The sequence below is a fragment of the Bombus huntii genome, chromosome 8 (genome assembly GCF_024542735.1).
Source record: "Bombus huntii isolate Logan2020A chromosome 8, iyBomHunt1.1, whole genome shotgun sequence".
Classification (NCBI taxonomy): Eukaryota; Metazoa; Arthropoda; class Insecta; order Hymenoptera; family Apidae; genus Bombus; species Bombus huntii.
Window position 1 is genome coordinate 730,561 of NC_066245.1, and position 23,647 is coordinate 754,207.

A 23,647-nucleotide genomic window follows, 5' to 3' on the forward strand; every position below is an offset into this window, starting at 1 on the left:
CCTTCGACCGCGACAACGTTATCCTTGGAAATCACGTTTCATCCCGTGTCGAAAGAAGAAATTCCACGCGAACTAGCAACGTGTTTGTCACGGTCAATGCGATCAGTGTGTAACACAGCTTGTGTACACGTGTATGTACTATGTCCTGTGTGTGCCGTAACCAGTGACAGCGAAGTATAAAATCTAACAAGCCCGCGCCTTTCGTCGCCCGCGAGATTGGTTATCCATATTTCATGGACGTGTAGATTTATCGTGCAGGTTGCGGCCAACAGCTTGCTTTTTACTACGTGGCCGCGTGTACCCGAAAATGGCTAATTTTATAACGAAGCCGGTTACGAGCATGCTAAATCGTTCGCGCTAGGTTGCACACGGGAAATTCGTTGAACGTAACGTTCCTTGGATTTTCATATTGCGGATAATGCGGGATATGCCTGCTAGATTAATAAATTTCTTCGGAGGCTAGGAAAGAAGTTAAGGAATGGAACGAGGTAGGTTGTTTCGTTGAATGAAGTTGAAGGAAGTTGGTGAATGGGTGATGAAGTCAGAATGCGAGTTTCATTCGGTCGAGTTGCAGAATAACGTGGTAACGCTTAAAGTATTTCAACATAGTATATTAAAATCTATTTAAGGAAAGATTTCCGTCGCGAGGATTTCAAAATGTGAACTAATTGAGAAATATATAATTTCAAGAAGAGTAACTTGTGCCTTTCCGCTCGTTAGTAAATACAGTAATTATGTTTAATTAGAAAACTCGGCTGCCTTCGTATCGAGATATGTACGTCGTTAAGACTTATTTAATCGTTATTAGACATTTTATCAGAGCAGAGCAAAGATTTAGAAGTCGTAATACGATTTCTGCAAATCCTCGAAATCTCGCGACACGCCTGTTGCCTCTCTCGTTTATTAGAACGAGCAATGAGCTCGACGTATAAATACGTAGCTTGAATAATGACTATTTATGACGCCTGTACGGCATATATGTACGAACGATAATGCCATAAGGAGTGTATATATTGCGGACAAAGTACTTACACAATGATTATCGCGAGTAACAGACGCGAGATGTTCGTCGTGTTATCGTATTTCTAATTTGTACCTTTTAATACGCGAATCGATTCGTTTAAATTTATTATTTCCTACGATAGTCAAGAGTTTAAAACTCTAAAAAGGAATTCAGAAAGCTTTTTCCATCGTTTTCCCCCGAGTTTTTATTTCTTTTCTCTTTCGTCTGTATTTTTTCCATTTTTTTTTCTTTTTTCTTTTTTTGTATTTTCTGAACGCGCAATAGATCGTACTTTAGCCTAGATATTTTTTCTCTGAAACTTCTATTCAGTTAGATTTAATTAATTCGAAATTTCCGATTCTGTAACTTGTTATTTGCGATTCTCGAACTGCTTTGGTCCTTTTAAAATATTTCGAAATTTCCTCGCCGTCGTTCCGCATTCGAGTGTCTCGTCAAACGTGAAACAGCGGAAAATACTTACAAAATTGTAAACTGTCTTTCTTCAATGTTAAAATGTCTTTCTTCATTTTTTGTAGCATGTCGATAAACGTAATTAACGTTCTAGTAACTGAGATAAAATACCGCAGTGAACGGGTCAGTGGTAATAAAATATGATACGCGTCTACGATTAATAATAATTTGCAACGATCAAAGCAACAACGGCTTGTTCTCAATTGGCTACGCGATGATACAAACCGAAACAATCGCGTAAATTATTTGCAAAATTACGGATCCAGAATTACCGATATTGTTGCTACTATTTATACAGACTACGTCAAAATTGATAAATCGAAAGACAATTCTTACGTCATTGTCCGAAACAAAGTAATAATTACGCCTACTTAACAGGCTCTTTCGCTATTCGTTACAGCAATTAAAAGTTTTCCACGGTATGTCGTATAATTATGTTGAAGGAGAAAATACCTACGTAGATGCGCATGATGTTGAAAACATAATTACTATCATCCCTAACCAGCCACGACGCCGTCGCGGCATCGAGCTTCGTGAATAGTCGAGACACGTGTAATATGCGTAATACCAGCGTCAGATGAGGACTGAAGCAACTAGGATGGATAAGGAAACCTTGTCTTAGGTATTACGAATCCAAGCGTGCAACGTGTATTTAAGGTTTAGCCTTGTAAGTCTGATGGATCCAGGGAGGAGCTATCGTTGATCCTCATCGATCTGAACCCTTCTGTTTGCCATTCCATTGCTCCCTTGTGCCGAGCAACAAAGAGGAAGGACAGAAAAGTGAAAAACAGTGACACGATACTACCGAACAACGGATCGATGTTCTTGATACATAACAGTCATAGTCTGTTAATACAACGCGTCGAGCTAATAAACTGCGACTGACTTTCGTTTGCCAATCGATGGATGTCGTTGCATCGTAGACGATCGTTCGACTTAAACTTTATGGTCAGGTTACATATTTTTTAACCGTTCGAAGAGGTATGATTAATCAGAGTATTTGGGAAGTTAACGAGGGAAGTTGATGTAGAAGCGGCAAGCTCGGAACACGATTTCAACGCGTGATTCAATTTAGTCGACGTTCTACTTAGTCCAGTTTAGGGAAACTACGATACGAAGTCGGCGTTTATCAGCGTAAATCATTCTGTCGCGTTATTATGGCAAACCCGAGTTAATACACGGGCGTAAAATTTATATGGCGGAATAAAGCGGAGGCCGGACCTTAGTCGTTAGTCGTTAACAAAGCCGAATCAACGTGGCTGTTGCCGTTCCGGCCGCTCCAAGTGCAATGTCCACATACCGCTCTAATAATAGTGACACAAATAACGCGCGTGTACCACACAGCTTAATTCAGCACGAACATTCGCTTGTTATCGAACTGGCGATTCGCATTTTCGCGAACTTGCACCAAAAGCAAGGTAATTCGCGCCGAGTTCGTCCCCTCTACACTACGAGTCCTTAACTTTCTGCCTCTGTGTGTTTTCACCTGATGATCCTGCGATGGGTTTTCTCCAGATTCAAGGGTAGATATAATTTGTAGCCTGTACAAGCTGAATACAAAAGGCCACGATAGCTACGGCGAAAATAGTACGTGCAATTAAGAGACACGTTAATTAATCTGATAAACGTAAGTGAAAAGAGTTAGCGTACAAAATAAAACGTAAAAAGAGAGAATCGTTATCATTACGGTGCTACAAAAAGGTTTGCGTATATAAAAGCGATTATTATTATTATTGTTATCATTAAAAGTTTATTACAGAAAGACGTTTATTATCATACTGCTGCAAGTTAAATAAAAGTATCTCTTTCTCATCGCGATTCGTATTGTATGGCAGAGACATACATCAAAAAGAACCGTCTGAAACGACTTTCTTTCAGATACTCTTTCAAATGGCAATGCATTTTTCCATGTGAAAAAGAACGATCATCCGCTGCGTTCAATTCGAGCGAAGACGTCATCTTGATCAGGAGTTTCCCGATGTTTAAACAAAAACCAGGGAACAAAGAAATGCCGGTTGAACGTTAAATCAATCAAAGTTACCGCGTGTAAAAAGTACAAATATCGAACTGTCGATTCACGATCTCATAAGCTTCTAACAGAAGAAAAAATAAAACGTTTCTTAGGTTAACGATCTTGTCATTTTTACTCGCAATCGTATCTTTCTTATCGACCAATTCAACCTTCCTTTCTGAAGCATCTTCAACGTTATTGGACACGTGCATTTTAAACGATCGTTAGGCTATTTTTCTGCTATCCTCGTTTTTTCCTCTTGGCAACCGCTCAAATGGTTTTTATCAGCATAATTTCGGAAATGAAACGGTCAGTAATTAAAAGTTAAGCTTCTGGCCACGCTGGTATCGCGATCTTCTTTACAGCGAATCCACGTTCGAGTTTTTCCCACGAAAGAAACGAAAAGCTGACGATTAAATTTTGTATCAATTTCGTTTGAGTGGTGAAGTCATTTCGTTTTAGCACCGTTTTAAGATAATTGTCAAATTTCAAATTACGTCATATACTTCCTGTTTCAAAGCGCGTTCTATGAACGTCGCACTGAGGTGCTAAAATTACAAAGTAACTCGTAGGTTTAAACGTAAATTCATCGATGTAGCGACGTCTATGAATAGAATTAAACTATTTGAACTATGCATACGGACGAAAGGAAAAGAATAAATTGAAGACAATAGTAAACAAAGTGCATACATCGCAAATAGAATTTTCCTTAAAAATTGCTATTTGGTAATACAATTTTCCTTCAAACTAATCTCAATGACGGTGCGATACCAATTTCCTTCGACTTTCTTTTTAGTTAATTTTCGCATTTATCCTGATTTCGTGGTGTCGATGGTTCCTTCGCTGGGTCCAAAATTAACTGCGTCGATACGCGAATTGCATTCGTAATTAGCTGCGATCTGCTGCTGCATTTTAATTACGCGTTATTATACGACCAATTGGGCCAATTCAGGGATATATTCGCCACGAAGATTAGTCAGAAAACTTCTTGTCGATTTCGAATTAACACGTATTGATTTCGATTAATTTTCTGTGATACGCTGTACTTTATATGTTAATACAGTTATAACAGTAAATCATTCAATAAGATCAGGTAATTTATACTGTGCTGTCAAAAAGTTTCGTATTATAAAACAGGAATTTCTATTAAAAGCCGATGATCCTTTTTAATTGAATTCTATTACTGAGAATGGACTAAATTTTTATCAATCTTGAATTACAATTTGACGGAGAAGTCTAATATAAAGTAAAAGATTGAATTCTTATGAAATAATTTTGATTGAAATCTCCTATTATGAATTAATTCTAATATCCGTATATAGTATAACTTTGTTCTAAGTACAGAAGCTGCTCTAAAATTGATTAAAAAAGAAAAGAAGAAAAAAGCAAACAATTTTTCTTCCAGATAAAGCGAAATAAGTTTTCTGAAAATTAATCGCCTTGCAGAACGAACCAACTCCATGTGTAGAAGATGGTTTAGAATTAATTAACAAGAAACATTTTTGCACCCTCTGCATCGAACCGTCCAATTAATTTCTAATAACCGATTCGCCTACCAATTAGGAAAAAATTCTTAATTAATCCCTCAAAAGCTTGCGTCAACACGAGAAATTCGATGCTTCGTGTTGAAAAATAATAATTCGTGTGTCGTGTTAATAATTTCAAGGCAAAGTACGTCTGACTCTTTAACGCCTCTAATTGATTGAAGCCAGTGCTCATCGAATCGAACAGTATTACCGTAATAAAGCTTCTGAAAGTGAATTTCGTCGCGGACAAAGAAAATTCCAGAGTGGTTTTGAAACAATTCGGAGCCATGAGCTTTTGCTCGTCGAGGTATCCAATTAATTTCGATTAATCTTCGAAACGATTCGATCGAAATTAATTAGTTAGCGAGCTTAACAAGTTCCTGTTCATGACCAAATATTCGATCGGTAGTAGCAAAATATATTCTTCGGAGAACATCGGTAATATTTACTTGGATATTATTTTATAAAAGTCATCTTATTAAAACGTGTGAAATTCATTAAACGAAACATGATACGTGCATCGCTGTGTCCCGCTTCTACCAAACATTGGATATTATAAAAATTGGCTTTACAAAAAAAAATAATGAGAATGCTCATTAGACGCTATGTGGTCGGATATTTGCTTTTAGCGGAAAGCGTATCTGGAAAATGATACTTGTCGTATAAAGCTTATAACGCCAGAAAGCACGTAGCAAGATATTACTATCGCGTATAATTTAGTCGCAGCAAATGGTCTATTTCTGTGGTAGAATGTGAATTCAAACTAAAATCGCTAGCATAGACAATATCGTGAGCGATTCTTTTAAACGCCTGGCGAAAGACAATGACTAAAACAGCACGATGAAAATTCTAGCTTTCTAAATTTGACGAACAAAAGTGCACGAAACGTATGGTGAAACTCTGATAAATATTTTTGTTTTAACGAGAGAAAAAACGTTTTTTCCACGTGAAATAAATAGCACTATGACAAGTCCTGTATTTTTTTAGACAATTTTGCGATATTTTTGTAGAGATAGGTTTAGATCTTTGCGATAAATATGCTAAAGTAATAAACGAAGCTGAACTATGTATTGCCGGCTGAAGGATTTAATCAACCAACTAGAAATCCCAACGCAAACATTTTTCATTCATCGTTGAGCACTTCAAAGCTGCAACAGCATAACACATCATTCAAGATAGGCTAGCATGAAATAAATCCTGCAGCTTGTCAACTATAACGAAAGAACCATGGACAGCTAACGTATCGGACGTGTCAAACACGAACATGCATAAATTTGCAATTCAGGCGTGTCCCTGTGAGACACGCGGCCGACCTCGTTAAACAAGATAACATTAGCTGAAAACTCAACCGCTTTCTTCTCCCATAAAACTGACCAATCGATGGCAAACAATGTTCGATCGATATAATTGCAGGCATTTTTCAATTATTTTAGGTTCAATCCGAACTCTTCGTCTACATCTCACCCTCAGACATTTCAGATTTTCGATCGGTTCCTTTCGCTATCTTGAATAATTCCAAATGAAACAAATCAGCTTGTAACGCGTTACATATGCCATTCAGCCTGTACTGTTTACTCAAAATCATAAATCCAAGATATTTGAAACAGAAAGCCCGCGTCCGTGTCTCTCGCTCGAGTAGCCGCCCAAAGAGCTCGTAACGCGACATTTTTTGTTTCAAAATTCCGGCCACTAGCGTGCATAGCAGTTTTACGACGTCGTCATATCCAGGCAGCCCAGTGTGCAGCAAATGTATACATAAAATCCGAATTGTAATCGAAATCGATAAACCGAACGCGAAGCTACACGTTCCTTGGAACATAGCGATCGCACGGTCTGCGATGAAGCGACGTCGGTCGGGCGGGCTAATAATGTCGACAGCGCGGCACAAAGAAGCCGGCACGTAGTAGAAAGCTTCCTTCAGTCGCTGGGTATTACCAGGACGACGACGGTACAGTATTCGCGAGCTTCGGCGTTGCTGGGCTCAGCGTAGATTTGTAGCCTGCAACGGGCACGTTCATCCCCTAAGTCTAACGTCTACTTTGCCCGGTTATATATGACCAGTCCGCCACTATATACACTTATCGCGCGCATACGTTGGCCAGCCTCAAATCCCATCGTGCTTTTTGAACGTGAAATATGGAAGGCTCGCGAGAAGCGGGAGGAGGGTGCATGGCCTTGGTAGATCTCTTGGTTCGCGAGAGTATCAGGTAAAATGCTTCCTCGCTCCCCTCTCTCTCTCTCTCTCTCTCTCTCTCTCTCTCTCTGTCTCTCTTTCTCTTTCTCTTTTCGTGCAAACGTTGGCTCGTACATCGGCGTAGGGTATGGTTCCATCGGTGTACTCTGATGCACAGGAAAGCCGCGGCTTCTTGCGGGATTCCACGACCACAGTTTCTATGACACGGCGAGAAAATTGGTCACCTACGTGAGTTCACTAGGGACAGATCTTGTTGTCAGCCGCTCTATCCTGCTTTCAAGTAAATTCGTCGACCTTGTCGAATCCACTTGATCCTGGAGCGTCTGTCGCGCGGCAACAACAGCACTTTGTTTTCTTCTTCGTTACTCCGTTCGATGGTTCTGTACAGATTCGTGCTGAAAGATTGATAAGACACGTTCAGAGAAAGTGCTTTAGCGTTTACCAGAGCTTGCTGCTATTTAGTCGTATGTACATAAATATTATACCGACGTTACATCACGGAATGTTCTGAAAAAATACCTGTGCTATAGTACCGCTTGATGTTAACACTTTGACTGCCACGTCAAAATCACATGTTTCGCCACGGGAGTATTTTTATTATTCAAAGCATATAATGGCAAAATAATAATAAATTGACGATGTAAGACAACATTCTTCTCGAATGGACCGTTTATCTTACGGGTGACCACCGTGGCGCCTTGCTAACAGTTGATAGCGATATATTATAACAAGGCTTCGTTTATTTCAATAAACCATTCGCATTCGTTATTTTATTGTAAGCAAAACGTGCAGAATATATTGTTGAAACGTGTAGAAGATATTGGGATGAAATGATAGAGATCCGCAAAGAAAATTATGCTTGTGATAAACCAGTGGTAGTGGTAGATTACAACAGAGGAAAATGTGCTGTAGATTTATCAGATCAAATGATAGCATATTCCACACAACATAGAAGAAACCTCAAGTGATATATAAAATTAGCTTTAGAGTTATTGTTAAATACATCAATTTCAAACGCGATGATACTCTCTAAACAAGCAACAAAAACAAAGATCAAGGCATCAGATTTTAGTATGGCACTCGTAATGCACCTTACACAGTTCCATTCACCGGAACCGTAAAATATACTTATTCGACAAAAATTGCGACACGAAATGCAGAAGAAAGAAGGACAAGCGTACCTGGCAGGAAAATTTTGCAGAGTGTTATAAAAAAAATGTCACACAGTTAGGATCAAAAATTGATAAGAATCGGACCAAAAAGGTGACCACCTATTGTCCAGATTGTATCGATGAGCCACATTTATGTTTAAAGTGTTTTAACACAGTGCACCGTTAAATGCAAGATTTGTTGTCATTTTTTTTTATCGATGTTCTAATAAAAATGTTTAATTGTTCAATGGGCCACTTTTTATTTCAAAGTATCTTCTATTTGTCGGTTATATTCAAAATACCCTAACTGTCAATTTTCATATAGTTTTTACAATTGTAAGAAGTTCAAGCGCTCCGTTCACCAATGACCATGGCGTCACAGGAGAAACCGTGGCCGGTCATATATGGCCAACGTAGCAGTTAAAGTGTTAAAGGCTATTAAAGAAATGTACGTACGTACTTGGCATCGATACGTTGTTTCAATAATATGCAGAGTGGAAATAATATGCAGAATGGAACGGAAAAAGGTTGGAGAAACACTTTACGAGCGTATGCATAATTATTCGTCAAAAGAAGAAAAAGAGTGTCAATAAGCGTAGCTTCAAAAAATACTAGCTCCTGAGTTACGACGTTAACGACGTTAAACACTTTATCTTTACAGTATATGTGTGTTCGATATCACGGTCGTTCATCTCAACACATACGTCGATACGTTTTCTCGGAGAAGCACCCACACGTTGTGAAGATCCCTAGCATTTTGGTTACAGTTTTCTATTCGTTGTATAGACTCATTTAAGGAAGCAATCGATTCATTATACACCAAACATCTTCTAACGCCGACACCAATCATTTTTTTCCTCGTGTTTGTTAGGATTTTGCTTTGTTCTTTGCTTGTTTTGACGAGTATTATGTGCCAGTACTGAAGCGTTTGCCCAAGTTTCTCGTAAGATTGCCCATATCTGTGTGATATGTGGTAACTTGCGATCGTTACTTTCCTTGGTGATACCTACCACGCTGAAACGGTGGTTGCGAATTATTTTTGACGTTGAATCTCGTGCAGTCGCGTTTGATATATCGGTAATCTCAGTGTATCACGCCAGTAGCTAAGTTTCCACGGAACACGAGCAATAACAAAGCCAATCAAGTTCACAGTTTCTACGAGGAAGAAGCCTTTGCACCGAAGGCCAATCTAGTTAGCACTCGCCGACACAAAGAGCTCGCTTTCCATCTTTTCTTCGCTTTAATACCTATAACCACAACGGTGGCGAAGAAAATTTGTGTACTTGAATCGTGTTCCCGGCTGTTGTTCCACGCGAAATCTACGATTCTTGGTGTAATCGCGTGGCTGCCGTGTTAATTAAAACGCCTTTCAAGGCACGTTTAATTAAACCGCTTCTAATAAATTCCGTAATATCGTGGCGGCGTTTTGTCATTTATTCAACGTTCGCGTACAGTTATCAAAGATCGGCTGACACTCGATAATTCAGCGACGCCGAACTAAAACCTGTCGTCGGTTAGGCTCGTGTGAAAAACGAGCATAAAAAGATACTCGTGCAATTTAGCTTATAAATGTGCGTTATTAAACAGGATGCTTTTTACGTGATAACGTAGATGGGTATAATAAAAAGATGTGCAGGTTTGTTATTAAAGCCAATGCAAATTGCAATCTGACAAGGAATTTAAACCGAACATCGTTTTCATTACACGGAAGAAAAAGCATTCGATTATTTTCTACCTCTACGTATCGTTACAGACACGGCAAAGTGATTATTCCAACTCTGCAATCTCTTTCCCCGTTGATGTCAGAAATTCGCTCGATCGCGATACCATCTCCGCCATCGTCGCGTCGTTACTAAACAGTTGCCGTAATTTGCATAAAGCGACACGCGTATCTTAGATTACGCGTCACAGAGTGACAAGCTGTGCTCGCGTCTATAATCCCAACAGCTAAAATGAATACGAAGCACGCGCGTTCGCGAGTCCCTCGTGAAATTCGGTACTCTTTAATTGCCAGGCTCGAAGCCTGTGCGATTCCTCTACTAGGACTCGCGTAATCTCCGTGAAAGAGATTCGCTTTGCGCGAGCATAGAACAGAGAATAGTACACTGGTGATTAGTGCTGACGCGTTTGCAGAACGATTTGCAGCGTGACACGCGCGGAACGTTGAAAACGAAGTACAAGGTGTCTTTGGCAGAATCCTTCGACGATTGCCGCAGACACGACTGCTCGTTTGTCTGGCAAATGTTGTAAAGTCTGACTCGACTGACAGAACCGCGTTTATTCATGTTTCAGAGGGGCAGCTGTACGCAGCGACAGTGGCCGACTTCTCCGGTGGCGAGCCGCTGATTCACAGGGAGAAGATCCGCACCGAACGTTCCGATCTCAACCAGCTGAACGGTAATGGAAGTCGCGCAAATTGCATTGGAATATTCGCACGTTGAATTCTAGCGAACGCGATACCGGCTTTTCTATCGCGATACTCGCCAGCCTCTATTTTCCTGGCAGAATTTTGCCACGTTTCTAAATTTTAATTGCGCTCCATCTGATCTCTCGCTTCGTTTTATGTATCTCGGAAGTATTATGTCGTAGCATCGCGTAAGAAAGTATACGACAAGAGTTTGCATTGTGTTATTCGCGTAACTATTACGATTAACTGAAATACAAAATAAAATAATTAAAAATATCAGACGTCTACCGAGGCAAATAATTCTGGCCTTAATTAGGTAAGAAAACGCAGAGCCGTAAACAGCGATCAATTTAACCGTAAAATATTGAAAGAAAGCAGAGAGTTTACGGATAAGATTGAATTTTAAACTAGAAAATCATTTTTACGCGAACTATTGAACTCTCGAGTTGCCTCTGGTAATTGAAATATTCGATATTTATTTAATCGACGTTTTAACGATCGCACTTGGAAAACCGGTCGCGACAGAATGTCCAGCAATTGCCGTGCTATTTTTGAATTTCCCGTATCTTCTCATCGTACCGCGTCCATATAAAATTTTACGACACGGTCGCACGTGAAAAGTTATCGCATGGCATTGTGCTTGTTATACTCGCAGCTCGTATACAATGGACGATGCTTAAACGATGTAAGAAGCTTTGCATAAATTATATGCTGCAATTTGCGTATTCACCTAGACGTGCTTTTTTTCCTTCCTATCTTATTTTTTTTTTTTTTTTTCATTCTTCTCTTATTTATCACCGATTGCGAGTTGCGAATTTGCGATGCACAGTTTTGTATAAATTACATAATCCATTCAAAGCTTCGGGAATTTTTGATCGATCGCAATTTCCACGCGGCGATCCCGTTGGCAATTTATCATACTGCCCGCTCTTTCGAAATTACCAAGTTATTGGAAGATCCATCTAGGATCCGAAACGGCCGCATAATTTCCTCTGCATTGTAAAATACGTGGAACGTTATCGAACGAGAAGCGTAATTTAGAAAGAAAAGAGAAGATATGAGAAGAAGGAAATGAAGACGGAGATGGAGGTATTCGTCGAAACGAACAACAAACTGCGATGAATTTAACCCTTCAAAATGTTAAAGTAGCATACGCTCGCGCGAACAATGTACCGTCGTTTCACGGTTTGCTTGTTTTTTTTTTTTATTATTATTTAATTTGTACTTTACAATTTGTCCAGCTGGACATTTGGTAAATTTTTCTAACTTAATTGCTAAATAAGATGTGGATGGCTACCCCCAGCGGTATACCATCTTCGAGTTTGACTATTTTATTTCTTTAGTGAGGTCAGTGGGGTGTTTTCTTTTTGGTCTTCTTTCTATGAGAGTTTTGCTCGCTTTAGCAGCCAGCTGGTTGATTTGTTTCTTTCGAACGAATACCGTTGTCCCTAACAAATTCGAACGTTACTGTTACAGGACCGAACTTTGTCAGCTCGTTTGCGTACGAAGATTACGTCTTCTTCTTTTACCGAGAAACAGCCGTCGAGTACATGAATTGTGGCAAGGTAAGGCTTACGAAATATTAACGACGCGCTACCTACCTATTTATATTTACCTACTCGATATCAAAGACCGTTTTACGATGCGGAATTTCCAAAGCGACGACATTGCAATATCGAAATGTCACTCTTTGTCAGCGAAAGCACTTTAACGAGCGATTTCTTAAAAAATGGCCATACGTAACGTACGCTTTACGATCTCTACTATTCCCTATATTCTTGGTATTCTCAAATTTTCACGCACCGACAATTTCCTTTCCTTTTGCCCCCTAATCCCAGTGGCAAAGTAACGCAGTATAATAGCGCTGGGTGCAGGCTAGAGTAAGACGGTCCGAGTAAAGAGGAAAGAATCGAAGAAGCCGATTGTTCGAAAGCTCCGGCTGCATTTGTGTTTTAGGCAGTGTACTCGCGGGTCGGTAGAGTGTGCCAGCACGACAAGGGCGGACCTCATGCGTTCAGCGACAGATGGACGAGCTTCCTGAAAGCGAGGCTCAACTGTTCCGTGCCCGGCGAATACCCTTTCTATTTCAATGAAATACGTGAGTATGCCTGCATGTACACACATCGTATATACGTGCGCCCGTAAGTTCGCCATGGTATGACGTTTGCCGAGACCCTCGTCGAGTGCTCTCCAGTCCCTATGTGCCGGACAAAGGGGTTGGCCTAACCGGTGTACTACCTTGCAGACGTATCGAGTGGGATCCGACCAATTTTACAAACAAACTGCCTCGTTGCGAAAGGCACGCGAAATTTATCGTTCGTCTGGAGAATTTTTCCGCGGCATTGGTAGGAGACGGTAGAAAATGGAATTTTTTCGCCAGTTGGTGATACGGACAAACGTTGTTTATAGGTATTATTGCGCTGTATTAACTACCGGTAGTTAACACGAAGCTATTTCTACCAAAAGTAGTCATAATGACTGGTTTTAAAAAAATATGTAATAATAGAGTATTTTTATATTTATTGATTTATTACTTTCTTACAGAAGAAATTCCATGTTATGTAGCACATTTTTGGTAGTATTAATCCATCTACGACCATCATCCCTAAAGGAGGGTTGGTATATTTATAAAATTGTAGAACCAGTCATTTTGACTGCTGTGGTATTTCTAGTGTTAGCATCTAGCGATCTGGCGATCGATCCGGAATTTTCCTGATAACTGGTATCATCATATCGAATGATACGCAGCAAAAACTTTGATAACGTGTGGGTAGTTGTACGAAACGAGAGAACTGGCTAATTGGGGTTCGATATACAGATTGCAGGACCCTTTTACGCTTTGACAAGTACCGGTCGTTTTGACTGGTATTGGTATAAGTAGCCTTGATACAAAATTATCTTCAGTTTGAATACATAAAAAACAAAATAAAATTTATTATATTATTCTTTTGGTTATCGTTGCGAAAGTCATTACATCATTGCGAAAAAAAGTATAACATGAAGTAGGAATTTTAAAATAAAGTTGTAAAACCAGTCAATTTCACTGGCGTGATAGTTCTAGTGTGAACAGGGACGGGAAACTATTGGAACGTTTATTTAGATGGTATTTGGAGTATTGGCGCTATGAATTTGTTGAAGAATTTTGTACGATCATTCGTTCGAGAAAATCATCTACTTACGTATATCCGTAAATATAATTATTTGACGCAACATTGTTTGATAGTTTATAATCGCTAGTGCAATTAACGTAGGAGTTGAACGCTTGAAATTAAATTTCGTTAAGAAAGGAACTGGCAATTCGACCCGTGCAATTTATACGCGAAGAATCTGAAATGGTGTTCGTAAGTACAAAGGTCTGGCAACGTAATCTCTAAATAGAGATCAAATTTTGGCTAAAAGCAAGCTTGAACGTGTGCATAGTCTAATTGGGCCGGAGTCCAAGGTCCAAATAGTCTAACAATTCTCAAGGATGATGCTCTCCAATTTTGTATCTCGTGTACGATCCACGTGTAATGCAACTTGATTTCACAAATTTCCTTGTACTTCCATTACTCACTCCCATTAACGGAAAAACAGACCAACGTTTACGTTTCAATGTTTCGCTTTTGAAACGTCGCTTACGCTCAGAGATATTTTGTCGCTATGGTAAAATTGCTTTGCACGTTGTTATTACAAATCGATCAAAATATCTGAATGCCCGCCAGCCAATAGCTAGAATAATTTTATTTCAAGGTTAAATTGCCACCGTTAACGCAAACAAATTTTTCTCTCTCTTTCTCTCTCTCTCTCTCTCTGTTCATCCGTAGCCGAGATAATAGTTTCCCCGGTTGAAATTTCGTTGCTGAAGACGAGAAAATCTGGATCCTGGTAGATACTCGATAAACCTACTCGTTTATTCTTCATTCTTACGTCAGTACGTCTGAGTAATTGCTAGCTGGCAATTTCGAGGATGCAACGTAAATTGGCAAGAGAGAGGATCGGGCTTCCCGGTTATAAATATCGTCGCAGATAAGACGCCTCCGATATTCCTTACGGAGCTTACTAGAAATCCATTCAGCTTCATCTCTCTTTCTCTTAGCCTCGGTATCTAGCTGTGTATCAACGACTGCCCGCGTAATTCTTCTTCTTATGGAGCACGCTTTATCGCGGCCGATCGTTTTCAACGACCCTTAGCTGAGAAAATAGTGAACAGAAGAAAGAGCACCAATCGATCGGAGCGGAGCGTGCAATTATAACTTAACGACATGGTGACGAGCAAATGGATTTGATTCGTTGCTTGGTCACCGCGTACTCGATTCGATATCCATTACATTCACCACCATCCTCCTCCTCTGCTCTGCTCTTTCCTCTTTTCCGTTTTCGCTTCTGCTCAGCGATTTTCCTTTGCTGACCCACCAATTTCCCAGGGCGCTTCTCGTCCGGCCAAACTAGTTTTCCTTATCACCGCCACTTATTACATTATCATTCCGTCGGCCCGCGTTTTATACAACCTCCCGACCGCCTAATATCTTTCTGCTGCGTCACGCGAATAACAACCGAACGATTTTTCTTTGTTACGTTGCTCGTCTCATTTCGTTCGCTGGGTCCGCTCCGATTAGTTTCGCGTTGTTTTTATCGTTCGATGGAATAGAATGCTGGCTGGGTATCTGTAAAGAGAGTTTGCCGTGCCAAGTACCTGTTTGGTAGAAACGATTGCTGTGAATAACACTTTCCCACCGAGAATCAATCAGCAGCAACGCTCTTTACAAAATCGCTGAGATGAAAATCGTTGGAACAGCGAAGAATAGAAGGAACTCGCGATTATGTAACTCTTTTACGATTACGAACTTGTATACGAGTTGGAAAAAAACTTGCTGCGTCGCAAGAACGCAACTCAATTGAACAAATATTTACGACTTTGCGTTAAAAGCGTCATAAACGTTTGGCTCGCGATGGCCGCTGTCGACCGACAAATTGACGAGAGCAAAGTGGCCGGTCTTATTGTCAGAGTTCGATTGGCTCGGTGCATTACCAAAAGATTAGGATGCTTTTGGAGTTTTTGTTGCGCCAACGAAGAACCAATGGAGCGGATAAATCGCGAGAACGTGATTTTGAAGCTTTCATTTTTGATAGCCACTCGCGCGGATATCTCGTGTCATAAACAAAGTTTTTAATCAACGAATTTTCCAAGTCCCCTTCGAAAGAGGTCAAGAGTTAATTGAACGAGAGAACCGAGGTGAATTTGTTGCGACTATACGGTGGACCAGACGTGTCGTTCGGAGCGTTATCTGAAACGTACGCTGAGATTAGTTTCGGTGAAACGTCAGATAAGAGGAAGAAAGACGGGTTCGACGGTGATATTACTGGCAACTTTCAAGCATTTCGTATAGTTATTCAAGATTAGGCCACCGTTTACCGTTTCGTAGGTTGGCGCATCGATTTCGTAAGGAAATTTCATCTTTAATCGCATCTATTAATCCGGTTATTTAAGAGCGAGAAATAAAAAAGAGGAACGAACACGATGATAATTTTTTCCTGTTTTTGATTTTTTGAAGATCACTTTTTGAACCCGAGTGAAATTGATCTGGTGAAAAAGTTGTATTTCGACATCTGTATAAAAATACCAAAAAGCACGGAAAGATGTGAAGAGGCACTAGACGTCCGATACATTGATACCTATTTTGTTTCCCTTTGAACGAGCGCTCGATGAGCGTCAATAATATTGTATAAAATCCATTGAAATATACAAAATATACAATACACATATTCAAGCGTATAATATAAAGCAATATAAATCTTAATATCCAATTATGGAATAATTAAGTTTACACATGCCGCATATGATGCGTAATAAAACGTTGCTCGTTTTATTATAAATCGAATTTTATCAAAAATATTAACAGGATATATTTGATTTATTTTGAAATGTTACTCGTATATACGTGAAATATACTTATCTTTCATCGTTAACTACTGCCTATTATTCTTACGTTGGTATACAAACGCGGTAAAAAGATTTAAAAGAAATAGGGAAACATTGAAGTTCTTTTGAAGTTCACTGCAACAATCTCGAAAAGTAGCCATTGAAACAAGGAGAAAAAGAGAACAAAGCGGAACCAACACACAGCGGACAACCTAGCCCTTCGTCGGATCTTTAAAAAACGAAGAACAAAAGTGTTGGTCTAAAATCAACGCGAAGACGATGCATCGAAAAGAACAATGAGAAAGCCGAACCGAATAAACTCCCTTTGCACATGAAATTCGGCCTCTTGAAAAAAGGAAAAGGAAAGGAATCAAGGCGTTTCGAAAATGTGCCTCTGGAGGGCAAAACCTGAGAGCAGAGAACCCTAACGGGAACCATGTCGGAAGCCCCGACAGGGATCCCGGAGGAAGAGCCATCAAGCTCGGTTCCCGCGGTGTCGGACACGCATTCCCTTCGCCATCAGTTCCACGATCACGCTCGGAATCTCCGTCGTTCTCCCCGTCTTCTCATCTCGCGTCAGTGTGGTACATATTCTAGGTACATATTCACCGGCACGTTCAGCGGTTTTCAGAGCTCGGCGCGCGCGCGCCTATGTACTTTGTCACTCGATAAGTCGGCTGGGTTGGTTATGGAGCAACGGCGAAATGAACCAGCAGCAGCAGCCTCGAGTGCGGAACACAATGGTCGCTCCGCGCACCGTCGACCCGCAGGATCGAACGAACAGTGTGGACGGGAGACACGTCGCGTCGCGGCTCCGGAGCGGCAGAGGGTTGCAGTGGATGGCAGAGGATGGCAGAGGGGAGACACAGACTGCTGGTTCTCGTATAAACGTAGAATATTGTCGCCGCACATCGAACCAAAATCCCTATCCGGCCGAGGAAAGTTGGCTATGGTCCAGCTCGGAGAGCCGCCGGTGGATCGCTGCCAAATCGCAGCTCCGGACTATCCCGCCGATTGCTCGGACAACCTACACGCCCACCTCCACCGCCGTCTGCCTCGTCCTACGCTCATCTGGCTGCCGAAGGGCCCCGTCCAACTCCCTTCCGACCCCCTTCGGCGTTGCTGTCCTTTCCAGATGACGGCCGAAGAAAAAATGTCGGACGTGGCCGCTGGGCAACCAACCGGGAAATATAGACGGATAGATGGATAAAGGTACGCGGGAAAATAAACCGCCACGGCATGGGCAGCATGGAAAGAGAATAGCTGTCCGCCGAGCGACCGACGTTGAAACGACTACGAGTAGACTGCTGCTTTGGGTGAACGGCGGGAGATAGATTGGCTGTATAAATCGTTGATGATGGACTGGTCGGTTTCGGTCGAATATGGCGGTGGTTTGGAGGAGGTGGTCGGATCATATAGCTACGAGGATTTTCGGTTTTCGGTGTTGAACGTTTTCCAGAAAGAAACCTTAAAATCCTTCGAGTCTTAAACACATTTTCGATGTTATAATCTCGTTTGTGGATAATGCGTTGCGATTTACAGAGTCGATGACAGTATATAGAAGAATGTAAGGAGAAACTTAATAAGTTAAATATATAGATTTCTTGAATATTAACAAGATTTAAAACGGCGATATCAGAGTCTTATTATCTGGATGTAATATTGAAAAATATATAACAAGCTGATAAGCAGTGTGTTACCATTCGTGAAGCTGAAGATAAGTAATAAGAAGCGTAAGAAAGCAAAGTACGGGGAAGAAATATCAGATAAGAGCTGAGTAAGGAATATCTCGGGCATTCTTGGAATTAACATAAAGACATTTTCCGCTACTATAGTCTAGAAATGAACAGAAAGAAAACAATTCCGGTGCTCTGTGTATGATATTCTTTGCAACGGAATCATCTCCTTTCGCGGGATTTTAAAGGATTCTTTATTCAAATATCAATGCACTCTCTATTGACTTGTAAAGACATTGAGAAAGCGTAAAATCAAAAGAAGTGTAGCTGCGCGAAAGCTTTGAAAGGTGACTATTATATAATTCGGATGGAGAAAAAAATACCTGGAAATTCTTACGTTAAATATTATAGAAATATAAGTTCGAAAATGTGAAAGACTATCGGGTTTGTAATTTCTTTTCTACAAGTTACAAATGTTGGATCGATTTTAAAAAGATTAATGTAGAAATTTAAGATTTTTCCCCGGCAAGGGCTAGAAATGACAATTTTATTTTATACAAGTTACAGAAACCAGATCGACGTTGAACACATTTATATCGGAACATTTATTCTACTGGAAATAATAAAAAGTATTGCAATTCGCTCGAGATAGTTAATCGCTGTGTTAACCACAGCTCGTTCGCTGCAATTGCAATTTATTTCGAATAATATAGATTTATATTGAATGAAAACACACGTGAATTTTATGAAAGCTTTTGCTCGAATGAAAAGAAAATGCTTATAGTTTTAATTAAAAGCCCTTACGAGTATTTTAATGAAAACTAACGATACACCGATTTCTCGATAAGAAAACATCTTGTCTAAAAAATCATTGGGTTTCTCTTCGTGAACAAAGTTTCAGCTCTGTGTCACCGTTTGTAATTCGCTTAATTCTTCGATGCGCGTTGCTTCTACTCGAGTTTCTCTCGCAACTCGAAATTGAAAACTTTCCTCTTTCTTCGCCATTACGTATCGTACATACACGGAGGAAAGTTTTTAATAAATGATATTTTAATCGACAATCTGCCAAGCGCGAATTGCGCTTATTATACTATGCATCTTAATAAACTTCGACGTGCGTTTAAAGCAACGCGTTTCTTTTATAAAATAATATCGATTCAATAATCTATAAAGCGTATTTATAAAATGTATTTTCTTCCTAAGTGAATATTTTCGACGTAATGGGAAATTTTCTATTAAATCGTTTTTCGCACGATCAATTTTCTCTTCTTATAGCTCTTAATCGGTATCTTTGGATCGTAAATAACCTGTCACGGTTTGGGTCCGATTATTTAATTTTTATTTTATTTTACTTTATTCGTTATATCGTGTGTGCTCGGAAATACCATTAGTAATATAATACAAAAGAGAGAAGACACGCAAGCAAGTGAGTGATCCATTAATAATTTTATAATTACTAGGAACTTAATAGCTAAGCCTGTTTCTGATTAATATGTAATTAAACGAGAACAGAAAACTAAGCACACGCTTAGATGGAATTTAAATACCAAGAATTACTAACTAATGAAATAGGAAGAAAAACATATACGAGATCGTTGGTATTTAAGTAAGCGAGATGGTTGAGGAAAAAAGGATCACTAGATATATGTTTGTGCACTATTGACATGTTTGCGCCATACCATTGAAACAGCTAAAATAGCCATACAATATACGATGGTGTTGAACTCGTAACAGTTCAGGTTCATGGAAATCTCTGAATGAGATTCCCAAAATGTTGGACAATCAGGCGAAGAAATTTATGTCGACAGAATTTGAACAGATTATGGGACCATATTGGCCTAACCCAGGAGCAAAGAAATTAAACCAGAGTACCCCCATTTCGAAAGAACTTAAAAATTCTTGCAACGAATCCTAAGATTCTAAAAACACTATATGTCTCTAAAAATTTTATGTTTTTCCGCGAAATTGAAGTCAGAGGAGAGAAGAATATCAAGATCCTGCACCGACAAAGAATTACTTTGCATTACGACCAAATCTTGTAATTTTACATTTAGCTATGTTAAATAGTAGTTTGTTTAAATTTTACCATTTTTTTAAAATGTTATTTTTAATGATGCATTTTATATTTTACGCGATAAGATCCTAAGTCGAGGGTTAACATCGAACGTTCCACGTAATAAAAGCCAGAGAATTATTTAAACGCGACAGTTTATCAAACGGTTGATTGTTATTGCTGCATAACAATTAGATACCAAGGCAACCGAGTCTAGTCGTCATTGTTTTCGTTATCAAGTTGAAATTTTCAAACACTCAGGAATTCCAGCTACTTTCAACGATAGCCCTGAACTCGTTTCGTTAATGTTACATCTGGCTATCGTTAGCTCGTAGCATAATAGCAACGTAGCTGCCAAGAGAGACCTGGACACGGTTGACAAGTCAACCGGCATACGTTCGTCCGTTTCTCCCGCTATTATAGATAAATCGTGGATAGATTTCGTATAAATTACGATTAAATTGTAGATAAATTAGCGTTGGTGATAAGCAGAGAAAAGTTGGATCGTGTTTATTATTTTAATATTAATCAGATATATCAATTGCATATCTTTGCTATTTACAAATTCCACGCAACTCCATTCGTTTCATGTCTCGATAACGTGATTGTTTAAACGTAAAAATCGACGGAAACTATTAAATGTCGTCGATATTCGTTACGATAGTAGCCACAAATGGTGGTATCCAGACGCTGCACTCGAAGATAGTTTATAAGTAAACAGGTTCGATCTTTCGCCCGCAATTCTAATTGCAAGTGCCAGTAAACTGCAGCAATCATGCACCGAAGCCATCCATCAGTCGCCTAATTACCATTCGTCGATTTTTAATCGTCGTTAAGAGATTAGTGGTGTAACGGTGACGCTAGAAATAATAGATTATCCAGCGACATTAGCAGCGCCGGAAACCAAGAAGTCGAGGAATCGATACGAGATTAAATTCTCGGAGAACGACAAGGGGCCGCCGCGCCGCAGGGACATATCGAGCGGATAGAGAAGTTGCGCGAGAATACGTTTCCTGGGGCACGGAGACACGGTACGTCCAAGAAACGTAAAACTAACGGGCTGGAGGTGTCGTGGTTTTCGGATAAATCGAACGAGCTTCCTAAAGAATTTCCCAAAATTTAACCCTCTTCTTCCTACGACTATAGCCGCTCGCCGCCAAACAATCTCCGTATAAAATGCGACGAGTACATCTGTTCCTCGCGAATACAATTTTAACACTTTACCGACCGCTAGCGGTTCAACAGCATACGCACGTCCGACCGGCAACTCAGGCGCAGATTCTCCCCGGCGCCGGCTCTGTTTCAGTTTAGACTCTCCAATACCATTCTTTTCTGTCATTCAGTTTCTCAAATTGGTATAAAACTGTGGGAGCTTATAAAGCAACGCAACTGACGCAACTGAGCAAGGTGCCTTAGTACTAAATAACAAATTACAGCTCAAATAATGAGAAAAATTGTCGGTGACAGAAAGCCGATTAATAGGCTATCGGTCGATAAACGTCGGAGATGAAAAGCCGATTAATAGGTTGTCGGTCGGTAAGCGTCGGCGACAAGAATCCGATTAATCGGCTATCGGTCGGTAAAGTGCTAAGAAGACGATTGTCTTCCATCGATTAGATCGATGGTAACACGAGCTTCGCTCAAACGTGCCGTACCACTGACTTTCGACAGAGATAACCGTTACGAAAAGCTTAACAACAACCCTCTTTCGTTCCCGGATGAAACTAGCTGTAACTAGGTTTGTAGGTGGCACGTAGGTAAACTAAAATAAAGAGATCATTAGTATACTTGTGCATGCAAAGTAGCTGTAACTTTTGCTTCTTTATTGATCGTAACTCGTACCGAGGTGGAGCCATGCGCGAGAATTCGATATGTTCTGGGAAAATTTCGGTCCTTAACGAAATGCCGGTATAAAAGGAAATCGAAGATCGTGGTAGAAATTCGAAACGCTATTTTATGGCTCGATGCCATCGATCGATATACGTACAGGGTATTATACTTGTAATCGAAAGGACGATAAGGGATTGCGTTTCTTTTCAAGTTTATGGAAATGATCTCTAACCCTTTGGATATCACGCGTCATTGTAGTGCCATCGACACGTTCACGACACGTAAGGAAAGAATATTAACGACATTACTTGTGGGGAAAAAACGAGCGAGTTTAGTGGGCAAAAATTTCTTCGTATTAAATTCAACAATACGATACAAATGATACCAATTTGTTGAATAATTTAGTTCTTTGTGGAAACGTAGTACGTAATTGTTATTTGCATCGTTAATGGAATTGCTTTCCTTTGTTTCATAATATGAAATTATTCTCATAACACAGGCAATGATACACGCCTAATAAATAGAAATTAATTTCTACAATTGAATTCATATTTTTATTATATTGCCGATATTCGTTACTTTATAATGAACGTGCAAAGGCAATTTGATATTTTTACAGAAATATTTTACGTTGTAGTATTGTGATTACAAATGGTAAAAGATTAAATGGGACAATATCTTCCCACGGTATTTTAATACTCGAAAACCATAACAAATTTTACCGCGGTGTACCGCAAAAATTAAATTCGTTGATACAAGTAATGGTAACTTGAAAACTCGAAAACAGATACATCACGGAAAGGAAAACACGCGATTAATTAAAGCTATATCGCGATTCTTTCCACGATGTCCCATTACACGCGGGTCACAATATTTCACGATCGGACGTAAACGCGAAACGAAGGTAACCGAAAACGGCTGACTTTTCCTGCAACTCGTTAAAATAATCAAAAATGTACTAAACGATCTTCAAATATGTAGTTTGTCTCGCCGCTCAGTTTCAAAAAGCTCATCTAGTTCCTCCAACAAACTCGTACTTTTATAACGTATTAACGCGTGAATGCCACGCGCTCGCACTCGTTGGAATTAATCAGTTTTCCTTTGAAAACGCGTAGAACAAATAACGGTATCGGCGATCCTTTACGGCGTATATCGTGATTAAAAAGCCTGCCTCAGGCATATACCATCGATTTTTGTTTCACCGCGAAAACCAGCTACTCAGCCTGTCGGTGCGCGATTCTCGTCCTCGTCATTATATCAGAAAGAAGGTGGAATTTCCTCGTTTCGAAAGGAACAGACCACTTTCGATTCACCTTAATATTCGATTCTTGTGTGTTTATACGATTCTAATTACAAATCCAATCACAAATATTTTATTCCTAAAAGTCTGTTCGAAAGTTTGAAATATTTCTGACAAATAAAT

The 23,647-nt window shown here is 39.8% G+C and overlaps 1 protein-coding gene and 1 long non-coding RNA gene across 4 annotated transcripts in view; one reads left to right on the top strand and one right to left on the bottom strand.

Annotated features, from left to right (window-relative positions):
- Positions 1–23,647, top strand: part of LOC126868893 (semaphorin-1A-like) — a 382,771-nt gene that overhangs the window by 333,900 nt on the left and 25,224 nt on the right. For all 3 annotated transcript variants that reach the window (XM_050624865.1, XM_050624867.1, XM_050624866.1), the window contains exons 7-9: positions 10,649–10,753; positions 12,240–12,328; positions 12,720–12,861. In XM_050624865.1, the coding sequence (XP_050480822.1) occupies positions 10,649–10,753; positions 12,240–12,328; positions 12,720–12,861 (336 nt within the window). The remainder of the gene's footprint in view (positions 1–10,648; positions 10,754–12,239; positions 12,329–12,719; positions 12,862–23,647) is intronic.
- LOC126868917 (uncharacterized) lies at positions 13,261–16,487 on the bottom strand. Its single transcript, XR_007690771.1, has 2 exons — positions 13,943–16,487; positions 13,261–13,661 (listed from the first exon to the last, which is right to left on the bottom strand). It is a non-coding gene; the product is annotated as an uncharacterized LOC126868917 (long non-coding RNA).